The sequence below is a fragment of the Crinia signifera genome, chromosome 1, assembly GCF_055691185.1.
Source record: "Crinia signifera chromosome 1, ASM5569118v1, whole genome shotgun sequence".
In the NCBI taxonomy this organism is placed as follows: Eukaryota; Metazoa; Chordata; class Amphibia; order Anura; family Myobatrachidae; genus Crinia; species Crinia signifera.
The window spans coordinates 276,699,515-276,719,705 of NC_139217.1; the positions used below are offsets into that span (position 1 = coordinate 276,699,515).

The window sequence follows — 20,191 nt, forward strand, 5'->3', positions numbered from 1 at the left end:
TGGAATACAATGTGTAGAATTACCATGGGGGACAGTGTTCGGAGAAACTGTTTGTTTTTTCAGTGAGGTACTGATTTTGTGCCTTGGCAATTTTAAAATGTTTCTAAGAGTGCAAATTGAAAAATGTGGAAAATCGCTGCCTTAGTGCCTTACCCTCTCTCCACCTGGTCCCTCAACCAGTCGCTGCATGTCAGTCATGCTAAGGGAAGACTGGCAGTGATCACGCAGGAATCGTTCTGCTCATGAGAGTTCCCCAACCATTGGAATTGTACATAAACCATATGGTTTGCTTACAAATCCAGATCAGGGCCAAAGCCCCGTGATGATGTAGAATTAATAATGTTTTATTCATTCTGTGTCAGTTATTTTTGTAACCTAAAAGTTTGTGTTTTAATTTTAATTTATAAGTAGCCTTGTTTGAGTTTTCCCAGCCTTTTGGATATCCTCCTGTTAAGTACAATCTGTATCAATCTGAATTCACCTCATTGTGGGGCAAATGTATTAAGCCTTAACAAGAGATAAATGCAAGTGTGATAAGGAGAGATAAACGTCCAGCCAATCACCTGCTAACTGCCATGTTACAGGCTATGTTTGAAAAAAGTCAGTAAGGAGCTGATTGGCTGGATGTTTATCTCTCCTTATCACACTTGAATTTATCTCTTGTTAAGGCTTAATACATCTGCCCCAATATGTATTGTCTATTATTTACTAACCTTTATTTTACATTATTTTAATTATATTGCCTGCTTTCTCATGCATGGCACCCTGCCCCCCTTCGAACACCTTTCCGGGATCACACTTCCTCTCACTTAACCTGCCGTAGGTACCTCACAGGCCAGTGGTAGAGGATGCCAATGCTTTCTGGAACTTCTCTGGATAGTCCGGCCACTCTGCTTTCCCCAACATTGATTCAGTCACAATGTTCAGGAAATGGCAGACATTAGCAGTGAGTCAGGGGCTACAGAGCAACATAATCCTGCAGCTCCTTTATACATAAATAGGTAGGCAGGGGTAGTAGTGGTAGCTCTCACCTTATTAAGAGAGTCATCCATTTTAAGTCATGACACATGGACACAGTTATGAGCCCTGCTGTTTTCCCTGTGTCAGTAGTGTATCCTGTGATTTCCACTCCTTTTTTTCCTTTACCTTAAATATCCCCTCAGCTTGCTCCTGTGTGCATGACGGCATTAGGAGCATCTTGTTATTTTGGTGCTGTGATTGCAGCATAATGAGCAACTGGTGCAGTTAGAGTTTAGTTATGGGTCTCCTCTGGATATGTCTTTGTCTGCTTCTTTCCATCTTATCTTCTGTTTTTTTACATACTTTGAGCCAACCTGTCCTGTTTCTGCCCATTCTTTAACATTGTAAATGCATTTAACTTCTCCTACACCTTCTAATTATCAATTCCCTTATTAACCCCTCAATCTGTTGTTTCTTAAGAGCCTCTTTGTAACGTGTCTGCCATTGTTTTAGATTCCAGTTGAACTCCCACTTCTACAGAAATTAGGTGCTGTTCTTTGGGATAGGAGCAAGGATCAATTGGACATTTCAGTGCCAACAGTAGCAGTAATGGTGACTCTGGTTGCTTTCTGGAGTAGGTAAAAATGTGCAAAGTTCTGTTATGTCTGTTAATGTCATATCAACTGCAGCAGTTATTCAGGTCAGAAGATATACTAATTGCGCAGACAAATCAGCAAATAAGGTGTAAGTAGCCACTCTAGAGGAAGCAGAGGTGCACGCGGACATTGTTGATTATGTGAACACTGCGGTTACACTGGATCTGAGAGCTACTGTATGGACAATTCAAATGGGGAAATATGTTGATATTTTCTCTCACTGATGTGTTGAAGAAGAGTTTGGATAAACCTAGAAACCAGGAGGCATTACAAAAGGTGCAATTAAGAATTACAATGGGATCAGGGGTATGTTAGTGTTTACTGCTCTTTCATAAATATTCACCCTGAAGAACATCACATCATCAAACTTTGAAGATGCTTTTCTAAGAGCAGCTGCTTGGGTATGGATTTAGTCAGATAGTACAATAAAAACAGTAGGAATGGAAGGTAAAAAGGTCTTGTCAAGGCTGCCCCACATGCTATTATCCCCCTTTGTACTGGTTGCTTCATTTTTTTTGCTGACTTCACTTGGCTGTATCACTCCAAAACCACCGCACCCTAATGAGGACACCATATGGGTGTGTATTTTCAGTCCATCGATCTTCCTCCAACGGACATCCATTATCAGCATTGCTACCCTTCCGAGTTATTATGACAACTGGTTAGCATCAGAGGTCCCCAGGAATCCCTCCAGCGGTGAGACTTTACATGCCCAAAATTAAGTGAACAATAATATCATTTAAAAGCACGGAGCACCACCAAAGACTGCCAAATATTCCTAATACAGGGACTGACTGCATTTAAAAGGAACTGTAATTACCCTAGTGTGAAATTGAATTGCCCTAATCAGGAAAGTGCTTTTTATTGAGTATGTATTTAAGAAATGCATCAGTTACTTTTACAGACCTTGCCCATTTGTTATTAGTAACAGTATTGTTATTAAATAATCAATTTAAATTAGCATTTAAATTTTTCATCATCAAATCAATGCATGAAAATGTTTATAAGGTCCAATGGTTCTACTAATACCCCTTTCAGACCGCACTTTTTACCCATTATTTTGCCGTTTTTTTCCAGTTTTAAAACCGTAATTTGTGCAGTTTGAAAGGTGCAGAGTGCATTTACAGGTTCTAAACGGTAATAAAGCAGGGTCCTACCCGTTTCAGACTTGTTTTTTTCATCCACTTTTTTCTATGGGTTAAAACGGGTTCAGTGTTGTGAAGGAACGAAAACTGCATTGAAATAACGTTTAAGGACAAAAACTGCACTGAAATACTGTTTAAAGACATGCGGTGTGAAAGGGGTTTTAGCTGGCAGACCCGTTTTTAGAAATGTTTGAAAATACCTGGTCAAAGCCAGTTTTGCGGTCTGAAAGTAGCATCAGTGACACTTTAACAGAGTAAGGGAAACCTTGGTTTAGTCGACTCTGCCATTGTACGTCGGTCTCCGGAAGCATGTCACCATGCCCTTTTACTATTGTGCATGCATGGTGGCCCTTTTGGCTGCAATTTTTTGCTGTGGATGCAGCGCTCAGCGTGGGACTCCGGAAAAGTGAGCATTAAATAAAGGTGCAGTTTGTGTGGGCCCTGCTGGATGCACCGCCCACAGGAGGTCATTCTAGTTGGCTCACTAAGCAGCATTAGTTTGATGCTTAGCGAGCCTTGTAACGCCACCCACTGCCCAGCGAATATACACGCAGCACTGAGAATGGATGGTTTGCATATGCTTCCATTCGCAGGCTAGGGTGTGGCTGCAAAAGCATTCCATAGTTGCTGACCAACAATGATTTCTACAGTGCTCGCAAATCTAAGTCAGTCTCTGCTGACGAATTGTGGCATCCTGCTCTGAGAACTGGGCGACCGGCTGACTTTCAGTGATGTCAGCCACCCACCCTCAGAAGGCAGGTCTGTGTGGGGGACACTGGGGACCCCCAGCGTTTTCCTGGCCGCACCCAGTCTCTGAAGGTGCCCGCACTGCAGGCCTGCACATGTGCATGCGCACTGATAAAACATTGGTCATTTTGCATATAATCTACCATACCATTGTAAAGGAACAACATCATTAGCAAAAAGACATTCTCTTATTTTAATAACCGCACTTTTGTGAGGGGTGGTGTGTCATCACGTCTGCAGCATAGGTGTTAAGGGTGACCCTGTCAAACATTGTAAGAGGGTCCAATACAGACCAATCAGACAATGGAGAAACTCCTGTTGAGCTTCAATAATGATTTTTTTTCACCATCAAATTGGAAATGGTTGGGCTGGTGCCCGATGCAGGATGAAGCTCAAATTCTGTTTGATTGTTTAAAGTACAGTTGCTGTTTGCCCATTTCTGGCCTGCTACATTTGGTAGCACACAGGGATTTACATTCAGCTAGGGAATGACCTTAAATTGTTAAAAGCAAGGTAGAAGCTGAAACTAGTATCAGGCATCTGTGTGGCCCTTTTCCTTCAGCACTGCAGCTAGATTTCTACATCCTTCCTGTAGGCCTGAGGCCCAAGAAGGTACATGATAGGTTCAGGCTGATACAGGACCTGTGGTATACCTATTGGGAGTCTGTGAACGCTGTATTTTGTAGACACACTGGCACAAATACATAGTTTTTGTGATGGGGCATTATTATCAAAACTGGATATTGGATCAGCCATCTGGCTTCATCTAATGCATGCCAAATCCATACTTATTATTTATTTTATTTATTTACAGTTTCTTATATAGTGCAGCATATTCCGTTGCACTTTACAATTGGAATAATTAACATAGAATTCAAGTTTAATAGGAAAATTTATGTTGAGATTCGTCTGGCCATATGCTGTGCTGAGCCTATTTTAAGAAATGTAGCACCTTTTTGCACTGATGCATTGGTTCATGTGTCCTCATTTCTGGCAGATTATCTGGCAGATATATTGTATAGGGTCTAGCATGGAAATGTTTGGCCCTGGCAGCTATAAAGGTTTGTAATGTGGCTAAGCCTGAGTGGGAGGCTTATCTGGTTTGTGATAAACATAAGAGGAATGTAGGGTACACACCAGAGCGACCATGACCCTCAATCAATCGTACAATTGTTGCATGATCTGTTGGAGCTAGGGTGACCAACTAATCCCTTTAATCCGGGACACATATTAATTACACAGGTTATTAAAACCAGGTGAAATGGAGTCTTGAGGTGTGGCAGTTTAAAACCAGGTGAAAGCCAGCCACAGAACCTGTGTAATTAATATGTGTCCCGGATTAAAGGGATGAGTTGGTGCACATGGAGCACATGATCTGCACACAGTCTACATACAATCCAATGTAGATGACAAATCTTTAGTGCAGCAGGTAAAATCTGCAAAGCTCCTAAATGACCGGAGGGGACTCGCACCAGATCGGCATGGCATTAAAAACATGCCCAGTTCTGCTCTTTTTACATACAATTGGTCAAAATTGCAGCGAAATTGGGGAATTGAGCTGAAATCATTCTGGTGTGTACCGAGCATCAGTCTACAAGACCTAATTATATATTTACGGGTTGTGCTTAACAGAAATGTTAGGGCTGGTTCTCATAAGCCTATGTATATGAAATTTGCTGCTGAGAAATTTGCTGCTGAGCTATGCATCTCCATGGAGACACATCGGCCAACCACGCTAGCAGCCTCTGTAGTGCTGGGACAGCGCTACAGAGGCTGTTATCTGTGCAGGAGAAAGCTGCCTCACCCCGCTTTCAGTGCGGGGTGAGCTGGCTCTGTAGCAGAGAGACCAGCGCTGGACCCTGGATTGGTAAGTATGTTGGTGTAAAAGTGAGGTGTGTGCTTGTGTGTAATAAAGTTATACTTTTCTGTGTGTGTGTGTGTGTTTTATTTTAACATTCTTATTACAGGTGGACTACAAGTCCCAGTGGGCCCATTAATGCCCCGCATGCTGCGACTTGTGGTTCTCCAAGTCTCAACATGCGGGGAAGGCCTGCTGGCACTTGTAGTTTACCTGTATAAAGCAATGTTAGGAATGTCTGATTTTACCTTATCAGGCCGGCGTCCAATGCCCTGGGACACCGGTGACAGGCCCGTGCTTCAGCCCTGGACGGGTGAAGCCTGGGGGGGACCCCTTGATTGGGAGGGTCCCCACTCCTCCAGGTACCCCGTCCAAGGCTGTCCTTATGTAAAAAGTGTCCCCTGGCTGTGGCATGACACAACGGGCTGTTGGAGCCCGGTGCTGGTTTCAAAATACAGGGGACCCCCAGATTTTTTGTCCCCCATAGTTTTTGAACGAGGACCAGACCAAGAGTCCGGGGTTGGTTTCAGAAATACGGGGGACCCCTACGCTTTTTGTCCCCCATATTTTTGGAACCAGGTCCAGCTCAATGAGCCCTGGGCTGGTTAAGCTCAGGAGGGGGGACCCCACGCCATTTTTTTTAAACACAAATTTCCTCAAATTCGCATATTTTCATGCCTAAAATCGCACATTTTCATGACTAAAATTCGCACATTATTGCACTTAATCGCACTTTTTTGCCCGGAATACACACCTCATTAAATATGCGAATTCACAGCAAAAATTTTGATTTGAAAAAGTGCGATAATGGCGAATTTGAAAATGATTAAAAATCGCATTCTATTAAATGTCACCCAAAATCTCAACTCTGAATCATACCCATTATTTGCATGCAGGTAAAAATGTGCCTGCTTATAATAGAAAAAGTCGTCCATAAATACTGGGCAGCTTTACTTTTATTCTGAAATTTAGAATTCAGCTCCCAACTATAAATCTGTCTTAACCCTTTGAGTGTCAACATCTCTGTGAGAGATGTGAAAAATACCCACTAAAAATGCCAGAATCTCTGTTTGTCATATAAATGTAAAAAAACATAACATTTATGTAAGGTAGAAATTACAGGTCATTATGATGATTAAAAATGTTTGCTTGACAATTTTCACACCTACAGTATTTTTGAAAAGGCACTTGGCACTCAAAGGGTTAACATCTCAAATTTGTACTCCTGCAGTGCAGCATATGTTTGACAACGTGTAAAAGTGAACATTCTAGTTTGATTCATTCATAGATATGGATGAATCTCCATGTGTTCATTAATTGTGGTAAGTATAGTACATGTGTTTGTGGTGTCTACACCACAAGTTCTCTATGCACTGCCAATGCTGATGGATGATATTTTAGGGCAAACTGAAAGCTATAATTTACTTGAATCACTTACCTTTTAACAGATATTTATGCTTGTCATTTGTTCAGTTTGTTTGGCCTCTCCTGAAATGTCCCAGTTTAAATTTTAATACATAACAAACAGTCGATGTCCAAGGATCATCTTCAGAGTATGATATGATTCCCAGGTTTCTCTAAAAGTACATGCTCTGACCAATCACAGACTATCTCTGTTTATACTACATTTACACTTTATAATTCCACCTTTCCACCATTACCCCAATCATAAACTGAAAATGTATTGTTTCATTCATTCATTTATTATTTCATTATTATTATTTTTTGGAGGGGGGGGGGCTTCTAGATAAATTTAATGGAAATAATTTACAACATAAATGTCATGTTTCTACCTTATCACAGATTTGCAAGTATATTAGGAGAGGGTGGGGGCAAAATGAGTGCCCATTCTCATGACCATTATGGGGAGGATAATCTATAAGGGGGTTGATTGGTACTCAAAAGCACCTCCCATTCAGCATTCACCTATGATGTATTAAACACCAAAATGCTGACATGGATCCTAATATATATTAAAATGGTTTGCAGCAGATATCAGAATGAGAGTTATGAGGCTGTGATGTGCCCATATGCATCAACCTCTGGAAATGTAAACTTTCCAGATATTGTGTCAGATACGCAAGGCCATCAATGCATGGTGTCGACTATACAAAGCCTTTGGGTTAGTTATTGCATGAAGCCCCAGAGGATTGTGCATATGCAGGCAGAAATCTGCACATGTGCAATAGGACTTGTGGGCCATAAACCCAGAAATCATCTTATTGCAGGGCATATGTAATCAGGCACGCAGTATTAATAAATTAATAAACAGTGGTACTATATGTATATTATGTGGAACCAGATTTATTGCAAAGTATATGTAACAGATGATACATCTTGCACTAAGGAGGTCATTTTGGTTCTTACTCACCATTGTAAATTCACAACAGTGAGCGATGTTTTGCGACTGCAGGCGGGACCCACTCACATCTAGCAGTGCTGGCAGGGGGCATCGGGCGGCGGCAAGGGGTCGCAACCATGGGAACGCCCAGTGTATCATGGGCGTTCCCGTGAAAATGCTGGGTGTTCCTATGGAAATGAGCACATGACTCCCGTACAGAAAGCCCGCAGATCTAAAGCTGGGTACACATCTATACAATCCTTTTTTTTTGCAAGCGTTCGGCCGACCGTACTCCCGTCGGACCGTCCGCAAACAACAGCCGACACGCGCGTACACACCTGTACAATTTACTTGCGACGTCTGATGTACTCCCGTCCAAACAGTCGCAAGAAAAGGATTGTACCACCGTACACACTCTCCCGATTTGGGCTATTCACACTTCACATGTGACCAAAATTATAATAATGGGCTGGGTTAGGGCATAATTATAGCAGTCACCCTTTTACCTATTAAAAAAAAAACCGGCGTGGGGTCCCCCCCACAGCCGTAACCAGCACCAGGCTGAAGGAGCAGGGGCTGGTATTAAAAAATCAGGAAACCCGACAAATAGGGCTTCGCTGATTTTTTAAAACCAGCCCCAGGCTCCAGGTCCGGGGCTGGTTCCCAAAATACGGGGGACAAAATGACTAGGGGTCCCCCGTATTTTAAGAACCAGCCCCAGGCACAACCAGCCAGCAGGGTAATACCACAGCCGGGGGACACTTATGATATAAGTTCCCGCGGCCAAAGCATTCATCCCTACTGACCAGTCAGCCTGGCCAGGGGCCCTGGGGGAGTGGGGACCCCCCCAATGAAGGGGTCCCCCCCCTCCAGGACTTACCTGACCAGGCTGAAGCCTGGTACTGTCCCCGATGCCCCTGGGCGGTGGGCATCGGGCTGATGGAATGGTGTAAAAAAATAGAATAAATACTATTGTTTTTTCCTGTGGAACTATGAGTCCCAGCAAGCCTCCCCCGCATGCTGGGACTTGGAGAACCACAAGTCCCAGCATGCGGGGCATTAAAGGGCCCGCTGGCACTTGTAGTTCCACAGAAAAAAAAATAGTTAAATAAATACACACTGACACATATGAAAAATAAAAGTTTAATACATACATACATTACACAAACACACTGATACTTACCTATCTTGATCCCGTAGGTAGGTCCCTGTGTCCGGTCCACTGGCTTGGTTCCGGGGCTGGTCCGGGTCCGGGGCTCCAGGGCTGAAGAGTCCGGGGTCCTGGATCCGTAGTACTCCAAAGGGGTACCTGGGGAAGCAAATCCTACTCACCTGTCCTGTCCACCCCGGCATCTTCACTTCAAGACGCGCTGCTCCCGGCTTCTGTGGTACCGCTCTGCCTCCGCTGTATACTAGAGATGCAGAGGTCCTTCTCCCTCGGCGTCTCTCCTCAGAATGATTTCTGGCCAATCAGGAGCCGACTCTCTCGGCTCCTGATTGGCCAGAAATCATTCTGAGCAGAGACGCCGAGGGAGAAGGACCTCTGCATCTCTAGTATACAGCGGAGGCAGAGCGGGTACCACAGAAGCCGGGAGCAGCGCGTCTTGAACAGCAGATGCCGGGGTGGTCGCCAGAAGACAGGTGAGTTGGATTTCCTTCCCCAGGTACCCATCTGGATTACTACGGATCCAGGACCCCGGACTCTTCAGCCCTGGAGCCCCGGACCAGCCCTGGAACCAAGCCAGTGGACCGGACACAGGGACCTACCTACGGGATCAAGATAGGTAAGTATCAGTGTGTTTGTGTAATGTATGTATGTATTAAACTTTTATTTTTCATATGTGTCAGTGTGTATTTATTTAACTATTTTTTTTTCTGTGGAACTACAAGTGCCAGCGGGCCCTTTAATGTCCCGCATGCTGGGACTTGTGGTTCTCCAAGTCCCAGCATGCGGGGGAGGCTTGCTGGGACTCATAGTTCCACAGGAAAAAACAATAGTTTTTATTCTATTTTTTTACACCATTCCATCAGCCCGATGCCCACCGCCCAGGGGCATCGGGGACAGTACCAGGCTTCAGCCTGGTCAGGTAAGTCCTGGAGGGGGGGGACCCCTTCATTGGGGGGGTCCCCACTCCCCCAGGGCCCCTGGCCAGGCTGACTGGTCAGTAGGGATGAATGCTTTGGCCGCGGGAACTTATATCATAAGTGTCCCCCGGCTGTGGCATTACCCTGCTGGCTGGTTGTGCCTGGGGCTGGTTCTTAAAATACGGGGGACCCCTAGTCATTTTGTCCCCCGTATTTTGGGAACCAGCCCCGGACCTGGAGCCTGGGGCTGGTTTTAAAAAATCAGCGAAGCCCTATTTGTCGGGTTTCCTGATTTTTTTATACCAGCCCCGGCTCCTTCAGCCTGGTGCTGGTTACGGCTGTGGGGGGACCCCACGCTGTTTTTTTTTTTTTAGTCAAAGCTGGAACGCCCACATGGGCGTTCCAGCTTTGTCAGTATAGCCGCAAGGACGGCAGCATATCGGTCGGACGTGCATATCGGTCGGACCCACTCACATCTAGCAGTGCTGGCAGGGGGCATCGGGCGGCGGCAAGGGGTCGCAACCATGGGAACGCCCAGTGTATCATGGGCGTTCCCGTGAAAATGCTGGGTGTTCCTATGGAAATGAGCACATGACTCCCGTACAGAAAGCCCGCAGATCTAAAGCTGGGTACACATCTATACAATCCTTTTTTTTTGCAAGCGTTCGGCCGACCGTACTCCCGTCGGACCGTCCGCAAACAACAGCCGACACGCGCGTACACACCTGTACAATTTACTTGCGACGTCTGATGTACTCCCGTCCAAACAGTCGCAAGAAAAGGATTGTACCACCGTACACACTCTCCCGATTTGGGCTATTCACACTTCACATGTGACCAAAATTATAATAATGGGCTGGGTTAGGGCATAATTATAGCAGTCACCCTTTTACCTATTAAAAAAAAAACCGGCATGGGGTCCCCCCCACAGCCGTAACCAGCACCAGGCTGAAGGAGCAGGGGCTGGTATTAAAAAATCAGGAAACCCGACAAATAGGGCTTCGCTGATTTTTTAAAACCAGCCCCAGGCTCCAGGTCCGGGGCTGGTTCCCAAAATACGGGGGACAAAATGACTAGGGGTCCCCCGTATTTTAAGAACCAGCCCCAGGCACAACCAGCCAGCAGGGTAATACCACAGCCGGGGGACACTTATGATATAAGTTCCCGCGGCCAAAGCATTCATCCCTACTGACCAGTCAGCCTGGCCAGGGGCCCTGGGGGAGTGGGGACCCCCCCAATGAAGGGGTCCCCCCCCTCCAGGACTTACCTGACCAGGCTGAAGCCTGGTACTGTCCCCGATGCCCCTGGGCGGTGGGCATCGGGGTGATGGAATGGTGTAAAAAAATAGAATAAATACTATTGTTTTTTCCTGTGGAACTATGAGTCCCAGCAAGCCTCCCCCGCATGCTGGGACTTGGAGAACCACAAGTCCCAGCATGCGGGGCATTAAAGGGCCCGCTGGCACTTGTAGTTCCACAGAAAAAAAAATAGTTAAATAAATACACACTGACACATATGAAAAATAAAAGTTTAATACATACATACATTACACAAACACACTGATACTTACCTATCTTGATCCCGTAGGTAGGTCCCTGTGTCCGGTCCACTGGCTTGGTTCCGGGGCTGGTCCGGGTCCGGGGCTCCAGGGCTGAAGAGTCCGGGGTCCTGGATCCGTAGTACTCCAAAGGGGTACCTGGGGAAGCAAATCCTACTCACCTGTCCTGTCCACCCCGGCATCTTCACTTCAAGACGCGCTGCTCCCGGCTTCTGTGGTACCGCTCTGCCTCCGCTGTATACTAGAGATGCAGAGGTCCTTCTCCCTCGGCGTCTCTCCTCAGAATGATTTCTGGCCAATCAGGAGCCGACTCTCTCGGCTCCTGATTGGCCAGAAATCATTCTGAGCAGAGACGCCGAGGGAGAAGGACCTCTGCATCTCTAGTATACAGCGGAGGCAGAGCGGGTACCACAGAAGCCGGGAGCAGCGCGTCTTGAACAGCAGATGCCGGGGTGGTCGCCAGAAGACAGGTGAGTTGGATTTCCTTCCCCAGGTACCCATCTGGATTACTACGGATCCAGGACCCCGGACTCTTCAGCCCTGGAGCCCCGGACCAGCCCTGGAACCAAGCCAGTGGACCGGACACAGGGACCTACCTACGGGATCAAGATAGGTAAGTATCAGTGTGTTTGTGTAATGTATGTATGTATTAAACTTTTATTTTTCATATGTGTCAGTGTGTATTTATTTAACTATTTTTTTTTCTGTGGAACTACAAGTGCCAGCGGGCCCTTTAATGTCCCGCATGCTGGGACTTGTGGTTCTCCAAGTCCCAGCATGCGGGGGAGGCTTGCTGGGACTCATAGTTCCACAGGAAAAAACAATAGTTTTTATTCTATTTTTTTACACCATTCCATCAGCCCGATGCCCACCGCCCAGGGGCATCGGGGACAGTACCAGGCTTCAGCCTGGTCAGGTAAGTCCTGGAGGGGGGGGACCCCTTCATTGGGGGGGTCCCCACTCCCCCAGGGCCCCTGGCCAGGCTGACTGGTCAGTAGGGATGAATGCTTTGGCCGCGGGAACTTATATCATAAGTGTCCCCCGGCTGTGGCATTACCCTGCTGGCTGGTTGTGCCTGGGGCTGGTTCTTAAAATACGGGGGACCCCTAGTCATTTTGTCCCCCGTATTTTGGGAACCAGCCCCGGACCTGGAGCCTGGGGCTGGTTTTAAAAAATCAGCGAAGCCCTATTTGTCGGGTTTCCTGATTTTTTTATACCAGCCCCGGCTCCTTCAGCCTGGTGCTGGTTACGGCTGTGGGGGGACCCCACGCTGTTTTTTTTTTTTTAGTCAAAGCTGGAACGCCCACATGGGCGTTCCAGCTTTGTCAGTATAGCCGCAAGGACGGCAGCATATCGGTCGGACGTGCGTACACACTGCACTTTTGTACCGATATGGGGCCGTCCTGTCGGATGAAAATTAAACTGCAAAGAACCATCGACCGACCGAGTATGGACGGTCAAGACAGTTTTTTGCCGTTTATCGGTCGGTAGGGACAGTGTACACACCTATACAATTGAACGGCTGTCCGACCCAGAACGGAAGAACGGCCCGACAATTGTATATATGTGTACCCAGCTTAAGACACCAGAGAGTATTTTAGATCTGCAGGCGCTGTACAAATCCTTCTATGATTGGTGACCAGCAAATTATTTTACACCCGCACGCAAGCTGCAAATGGATGTTTATGCAAAAGTCGAAGTCATAATGTATTATACATTTTAGCACCAAGTTATTTTAGAGGTTTATAAACCAATCTGCAGCAGTTAATTGTATTACTGTACTACGAGCACTTGTCAGTATAATGGACAGGACTAGAGAGTTCTTTATAAGCAGATTTAGGACATGCTTGTCTACTCTTCTGAAATATTTCTAAACTCCTGAATATTGGAGTAGTCTCCAGAACACCTGAGAAAGTAGACCAACCTCCAAGACCCCACCAGTTCCTCAGACAGGTGGTCTGGGAACTTGATAACTCAGTTTATGGTGAATCAAGTTATTGTGGCTTCACCCCCTGCTCCTCAATGGAACTTTGAGCAGCTGGGCCACAGTGATGTACTAACACCATTCCATCGCCGCATCCACCATGCAGCGCATCTCATTTTTATGGGAAGCGTTTGAGCCACCTCTTTCTGCACAACAATACTGTAAGGCACATAAATATTCTACACCTATATTTTCATACAAGGAAGACAAATATTTTATCAGTGCCATCCACAACCCAAAGCCATTCTTTTAAATGTAAATTCTGTTGCCAATTGTACTCAGAATTATTCATCAGATCAATGAAATAACTCTTCAGGTAACAAAAATAATTCTGAAAATTAATAATAAATTACTTTTCTTCTTTTTAATTTTTTTCTTATTTGGCCTTTTGTGGTGTACCTTTGAGTTTATGCTGTTTCGCCAGAGGTCTTCATAAATGTGAAGAATTGATGTATTTAAATTCAGCATTTTTTGTTCTTTTATTATTAAAACATGTTTGCATCACACAGTACTTAACTAAAACTTTTCGCAACCTCTTGAAACAGTGATGCTCCTGATATAGAAAAAGGCAAGGCCAGAGAATGTTAGCATGGACACACATACAAACTGAATAAGAAGAGTACACTTTACTTAATCCGGTTGCAATTTAACAAACACATACAGTATACATGAACGGTATAAAAACTAAGCTGAATACTATTCAGTTTAACCGAGAGTAGTACTTAAAACTCAGTGACATATTCCAAAAATTGGTCATCAAAAAATTCCTCAGCTTTTCTCAGTAAACATTAGTGTTGGACAACTGTAACTTTAAATTAAGAAAAAAAAAGTCTTTTACTGGTTTCACAAGTATTTTCAGTCTTTAATCACCATGGACCCAGGAAGAAACATAACCGATCATTCCTTTTTGGGCATTTTCTTATAGTTCTTTGATAACAAAATTTTCAGCAATCAGTGTAATTGGAAATACTGTCTTGTCTGCTAGAAATGTGTATGTTTAGAATCCATATCGAGTGCCATATACAATAATTCAACTTAAAAACAACAACAAAAAAAGACGCATATAATAAATTCCTTTGGCAAACATGAGACATTTGCTGCAAATATAACAAACAAGGCATGGATAATCATAGCTAGCTAGTGCTGTAACAAAAAATAGAAACAGAGACATACTGCAATACACAACAATCTCAGAGTTCAGATTGTATTAGGAGGTATTGATTGGAAAACAGAGAGAAAAGAACCTTAATGCGGATAGAAATGTACAATTTTGGCAGAATGCTGAAGTTATGCAAATCTACTGTAACAAGTACAGTTTGAGCAATGTGCGCTACCTGTGTGGCACGCTAGTTCAGGCAAGATGCGTAAACACTGGAAACGCATAAAGGTTTCAAGAAAAAAGTGCCTTGCGCTGTTTTATTTAAGTTTCTATGTGTTCTCTCTACATAACTCCAAGAAGAAAAGGAACATTTATATCGCTATGCTTTCTGGGGGGAAGGGGAAGGGGGTAATTACAATATGAATGGATCTATTTAAGGTCAAGCACATGTGCTTCTTAGCTATTATACTGTAAGTGCTTCAACTTTTGGCCTAATTGAGGAACCTGTTATGACGGTGATGTCACAAAGCCTTTCTGACCACCCAAATACTGAGAGAAACATTTGCCGGTTTCCAATGTATATATCTCAATTCCCAGGACAAAGCGCAAAGACGCAAAACACTGCTGCTCCTGCCTGTTTCTGGTTATATAAATGTCATGGGATTAACATTGGCTGAGTCTAATATCAGGGGAGGTTAGGGTAGCCACCTGCATCTATTTATTATATACAGGTCTAGGCTTGTAAATTTTGATATTTAATATTAAAATCCTTTACTGCAGGATGTCTTGTGACATTAACTCTGGAGGGATGAACATTTTGTATTTGCTGGATCACTTAAAGGGAAGACTTTGCTTTTTGCAATAATGTTTCTTTATTGAGGTCTAATATGTTCCAGGAGAAATTCACTAGAAAAGCTGCATACGTTCCAAACATGAACTTTAATATTCTTGCCTCCCTTCAATTAGTAAAAGAGTGAAGATCTGAAAGCAGTTTTATTTACACACCGTAGAATGAGCAGCCCTGCCACTCACAGTAAGTAGACGGTACTGGCAAGATGCAATTCCCCAGGCATTATATCCTTGGAAACGGATCCCATCTGTGCGATAGTTTCTGGCAAATTAGGGGGTTTTGATTAAAATGAAGAGACTATTACCCTGACTACAACCTGACTGCCTTAAAATAAATCAACAGACAGGGCTGGCTCTACCATTAGGCAGCTTTCGGCATCTGCCTAGAGCATGCATGGCCAAACTATAGTCCTCCATAGTCCCAACATGCCTTGCCACCGTTTTGCTATTAGGGAATACTAAAACTATGCCAAGGCATGCTGGGAAGTGTAGTTTCACAAGCCTAGAGGCTCCAGAATCTATGAGTCTATCACAAAATGAAGGAGGATTTAGAGGCATCCTTGTTGAACTTAATGCAGACCGCATATGTTGAACTTCAAAGACACAACCTCCACACTTTCACCTGAGTTTCTGGAAAGTCGATATTAGTGGGTGGTAGTGGGACCAGTAAGCTAAGGGTTTGCCTAGGGTGCTGAAAAACCTTGCAGCGGCCCTGCTAACAGAACATCATTCTTTTTACTATATTTTAAGTGAACACCACTATCTAGTAATGATTTGCAGCATAAGATTTAACCCATACAAAATGTACAGTATGTGTAAAAGCACTGCTTTATACAATACTAAGGTGTATTGTATTCATTCTTCGGTTCAAATTTTGAAAGACGTGTAATTCCCTGTAATACTGTCACTCATAAACATCAAAATAAGACTTCATCATTGAGTAGTGTGAAAACAAGCATATACTGTACAATACAAGGGTGTTACATATCTAGTACTATTGGAAATAGGAAATCCACTGAATATTCTCAAACCATCTGATGAATACTGTGGTCTTTCCATATACATGTGCAAGACTTATGCAGATGAACTCTGTGAGTCCCAAAACAAAAATATTGATTGTGTCATGACATATAGCCAAGCAAATTTTATTCCTTCCTCTGGCTGGCATACATCACAACCATCATCCCTATCCAGCTTAAAAATGGGGAGGGGGCATTATCGCTGGAATGATGTTTCACTAACATTCGAGCATTGTTTCTATAGGACATAATATATGGCTTACGCCTTCGCAGAATGTTTTATGCATTTTAGTTATATGTGCAAAATTGGCATTTCTACTTGCAAAACTCAATTAATACTTGCTTTATTTGGCAACCATGCCGTTTACCAGTCCAGCCCAGTCAGGACAACCATCCAAGTATCAGGAAGTTATTTCAGCCACTTCAGTGGACGGGCTGTGTTTTGGGGTTGGTTTAGTTTGCCAGAATCTTATGTCTCTCAGCACCAAAGAGTTAAGATAGAGATATCGTTACACACATTGTAGTGTTTAAGTGGGGAAAGTGCATTACTGCTTTTATACAAATAGTACAAGACAAAAGGGAAAATAAATCAATGAGTAGATAGTGCTGTAAGCATGCAACACCAGGATAATACTACAACTAGCAGGTAGTCACAAAATGGTCATGTTTCGGTGTCTGTGTTGCAAAAATGTGCATTGAAGCTAAAATAAAGAGACAGAGCTGACAGTTGCCTATTTCCTGCACACAGGCTTATGGAACTGGAACAGGAAACTAGGCGTACACAACCATCAATACAACATTGCCCAACTAAGGGGCTGAGGGGACTCCATATTTACAGGTGAATCTGCCATGCTTAGTCTTCTCAAAAAATACCTAGGCGTGTTTTTGTAAATTAAAACAAAACAATTGTTCATTATTTTCTCTTGCAAGCAATAGTCACTGGAATATTAAGACACTATCTTTGGAGATAATCAAGTACTTCATTCCATTACAAAAACTGGTATAAGTGACTGTATTTTCTGTTTGAATGCTTCTTGTTAGTCCTCTTGAGGGCAACTTCACCAATAAGTGAAAATAAAAAAGCACCTAGTGTTTTGTAGTTTTCTGTTTCTCTTTTCGTTAAAAAAGAATATATATCTAGATTTATATATATATCTATATATATATAGATATATGACATACATATACATTTTTATATATGTACATATATATAAATATGGAGCAGTTCACTTGTGTCATCTGTGAAACGTGGAGTTTACAGTGTCCATTTGGAAGCTATTCCACAGAAGAGAAAGGAATGTTTTTATGGAGATTAGGGTTTTGACTGTGCCGGTTTCGGCTGCGTACTGAGGAGAACATCATGTTACATCCAAGAACTTTGCATTTATGCATTTCCCGCAAGTGCACTGTCTTATAATGAACCCGCAGGGTCCCTTTGTTGCTGTACATTTTGTGACAAATGTTGCACATTATTCCACCGTTGCTCATGGCAAAGCCGTTGTACAAGGAAGATTCCATCACATCATTGCCTGGTCCCATGAGAGAGGCAGAAGCATCGGCTTTCTGAGAGGACTCCTCACTGTCACTGGCAATATCAATGTCATCCAGCAGGATGCCCTCATCACTGCCCGCATCAGACTCCATGGAAGAGTGCACACTGCTGCTAGACTGCATGCTGGAGGTGGTGCTCAGATCTAAGACCATGTAGTCTTCTGCCAGGCTCCGCCCATACCCATTAATGTGGGAATCTTCTGTACCAACTGGGGAAATGGTATCCTCTCTAACATCCAAGCCCAAGGAATGTTGACCATATATCTTTGCCAAGAATTCATCTCGGAGATTGGGCTGAGAGGAGTCCAGCCCCATCTCATCCAGTTCTTTGGTCAACAGTTTGCGGTGGAGGTTAATATTGGCACTGTGTCTGGAAAATGAGAAGATTGACAAATCAATAAGACAGAAAAATGGGTACAACTCCATAAGATTATTTGGGAATCAAAATAATTCACATTATATTTTTCATAGTAATTAATTGATATGTTTACAAATCTAAACATATATATTTTTTAAATAATAATTAAAAAAAAAAACTAAAATGATGCAAATTTAATGCATTCCACAAATTAAGCAGTAACATGCAAAAATGTTTGTGCAATAAAGACATGCAATAACTGAAAATAATGGTTTACCACAAAAGAATCATACTTTGTTCTACATCTCATATTAAGATAAACATCAACAAACACAAGAATGCAAAACGGTAGACACTAAGAACAATTCCATTTCCCAGAAATAAAGATATAAGAAAACTGTTGCAGAACAATTATCGTATGATGTTTTATGCTCAGTTAGACACCAAGTCTTGCTGTACATGTACAGTTAGAAATAGTGGTGGACATAACTAAATCTGCTGTTATCAAAGCAGCATAATTATATCTGTACATTTTAAGGTAAGAAAATGAACAAAAACATCTGATTGCTTGCTACAGGTTTTCTTGTGGTCAACAGTTTTCATAAGTGTCCCCATAATCCTTCACAATTCAGATAAGTAGAGCGCTAATATGCCAAAAACATTTCAGTAAAAACTTGTGTGTGGATATACATACAATATATGTATAGAGAGAGAGAGAGAGAGGAGAAAGAGAGGGTGGGATGTACTAAGCTGAAAATGCGGTAAAACCCCTGTTTTATCTAATTTCCATATCTACTAACACCCGGCTGCCGCATTACCGCAGGGCAGGGTATCGCCACCTTTGGATGGGGATATCCTATAGAATACTATGGGCTTCTATCACCACCTGCTGTCCACCGCAGCCTCCCTATCCTCCCAGTCCTTCTGGCTGCAGGGGGAGGAGGAGACGTCATACAGCCAAGGAGGTGACGGGGACCCCCCGCAAATCACATTACAGGTATCACGGGGGGCCTCTGTCACCTCACCGTGATGACAGAGGCATATGTTAGTACTGTACATATGCGATTGCATTGCGGCGGCCGGGCGGTGATGTATATTAATACATCCCACCCTGAGAGAGAGAGGCGATTGAAAAAACTAAAATATTGAGTTATATATGTTATATGCCAGCTTAAGTATCTACATACTAAAATAGGTTATAATGCCACATACTAACTCTCCTGATTTTGGCGGGGCAGTCTCCTTTTTTGTGCAACTTTTTGTCATCCCACCCACAGGCCACAGTATAACACAGTGGGTGGGGCCTGTCAGTCACTGCTATGTTTAGTGCATAGCATCTATTTACAGGACAGAGGTCCAGTGTATGTTTAGCAGCTCCCAGAGCGCTGGAATTGCCCCTACATTGTTGGAAAACAAGGGCTTGACTCATGGTCACTGTATTCCCATAAGACCTCACCCCCTAGATGTGAGACCATGCCCCCTAATTTCAAGCGATGCAATTGAGTGTGCACCTACATGAAAGCAAGGAGTTTCTCAGTTTGCCTTTGCCTTGAGAGTAGAAAACAACTTGGTAGCAAGGCCTAGAATAAATTAACGCGTGTGTAAAAGGCAGCAAAAATTCTGAGATGTACACAAGTTTTCTTTAGACTAGTGAAAGTGCACATATTTTGATTGTTGGAAAGTGCTATGTTCTTTTTATACTGTTATCGTAATAGTGAAAGTAAACATAAAAATAAAATTCTTAAATCTAACTAGAATGCCTATTAGGCGAAACTGAATGGAGAAATACAGAGAGCAGTGTCCCTTTCCCAGTGTCAGCGCTAACACTGAGTCTGTTAATATAATTACATTGACTTTTATTCAATTAAATGTCATCTCTTGCTTAAAGGGAAGGATAAGAAGAAAAAAAACGACTGTGTCAATTGATTCAGGTGTAACACAATAATAAAGATGAACTCATGGCAGTGCATTAGTGCTGCAC

The 20,191-nt window shown here is 43.4% G+C and overlaps 1 protein-coding gene across 8 annotated transcripts in view; it reads right to left on the reverse strand.

Moving 5' to 3' along the window:
* Nucleotides 1–13,945: 13,945 nt before the first annotated feature.
* Nucleotides 13,946–20,191, reverse strand: part of BNC2 (basonuclin zinc finger protein 2) — a 474,973-nt gene continuing 468,727 nt past the window's right edge. For 7 of the 8 annotated variants that reach the window (XM_083184331.1, XM_083184322.1, XM_083184341.1 and 4 more), the window contains one exon: nt 13,946–18,222. In XM_083184331.1, the coding sequence (XP_083040457.1) occupies nt 17,577–18,222 (646 nt within the window). In that variant the 3' untranslated portion in view covers nt 13,946–17,576. The remainder of the gene's footprint in view (nt 18,223–20,191) is intronic. The other variant, XM_083184360.1, reaches the window with a different exon arrangement.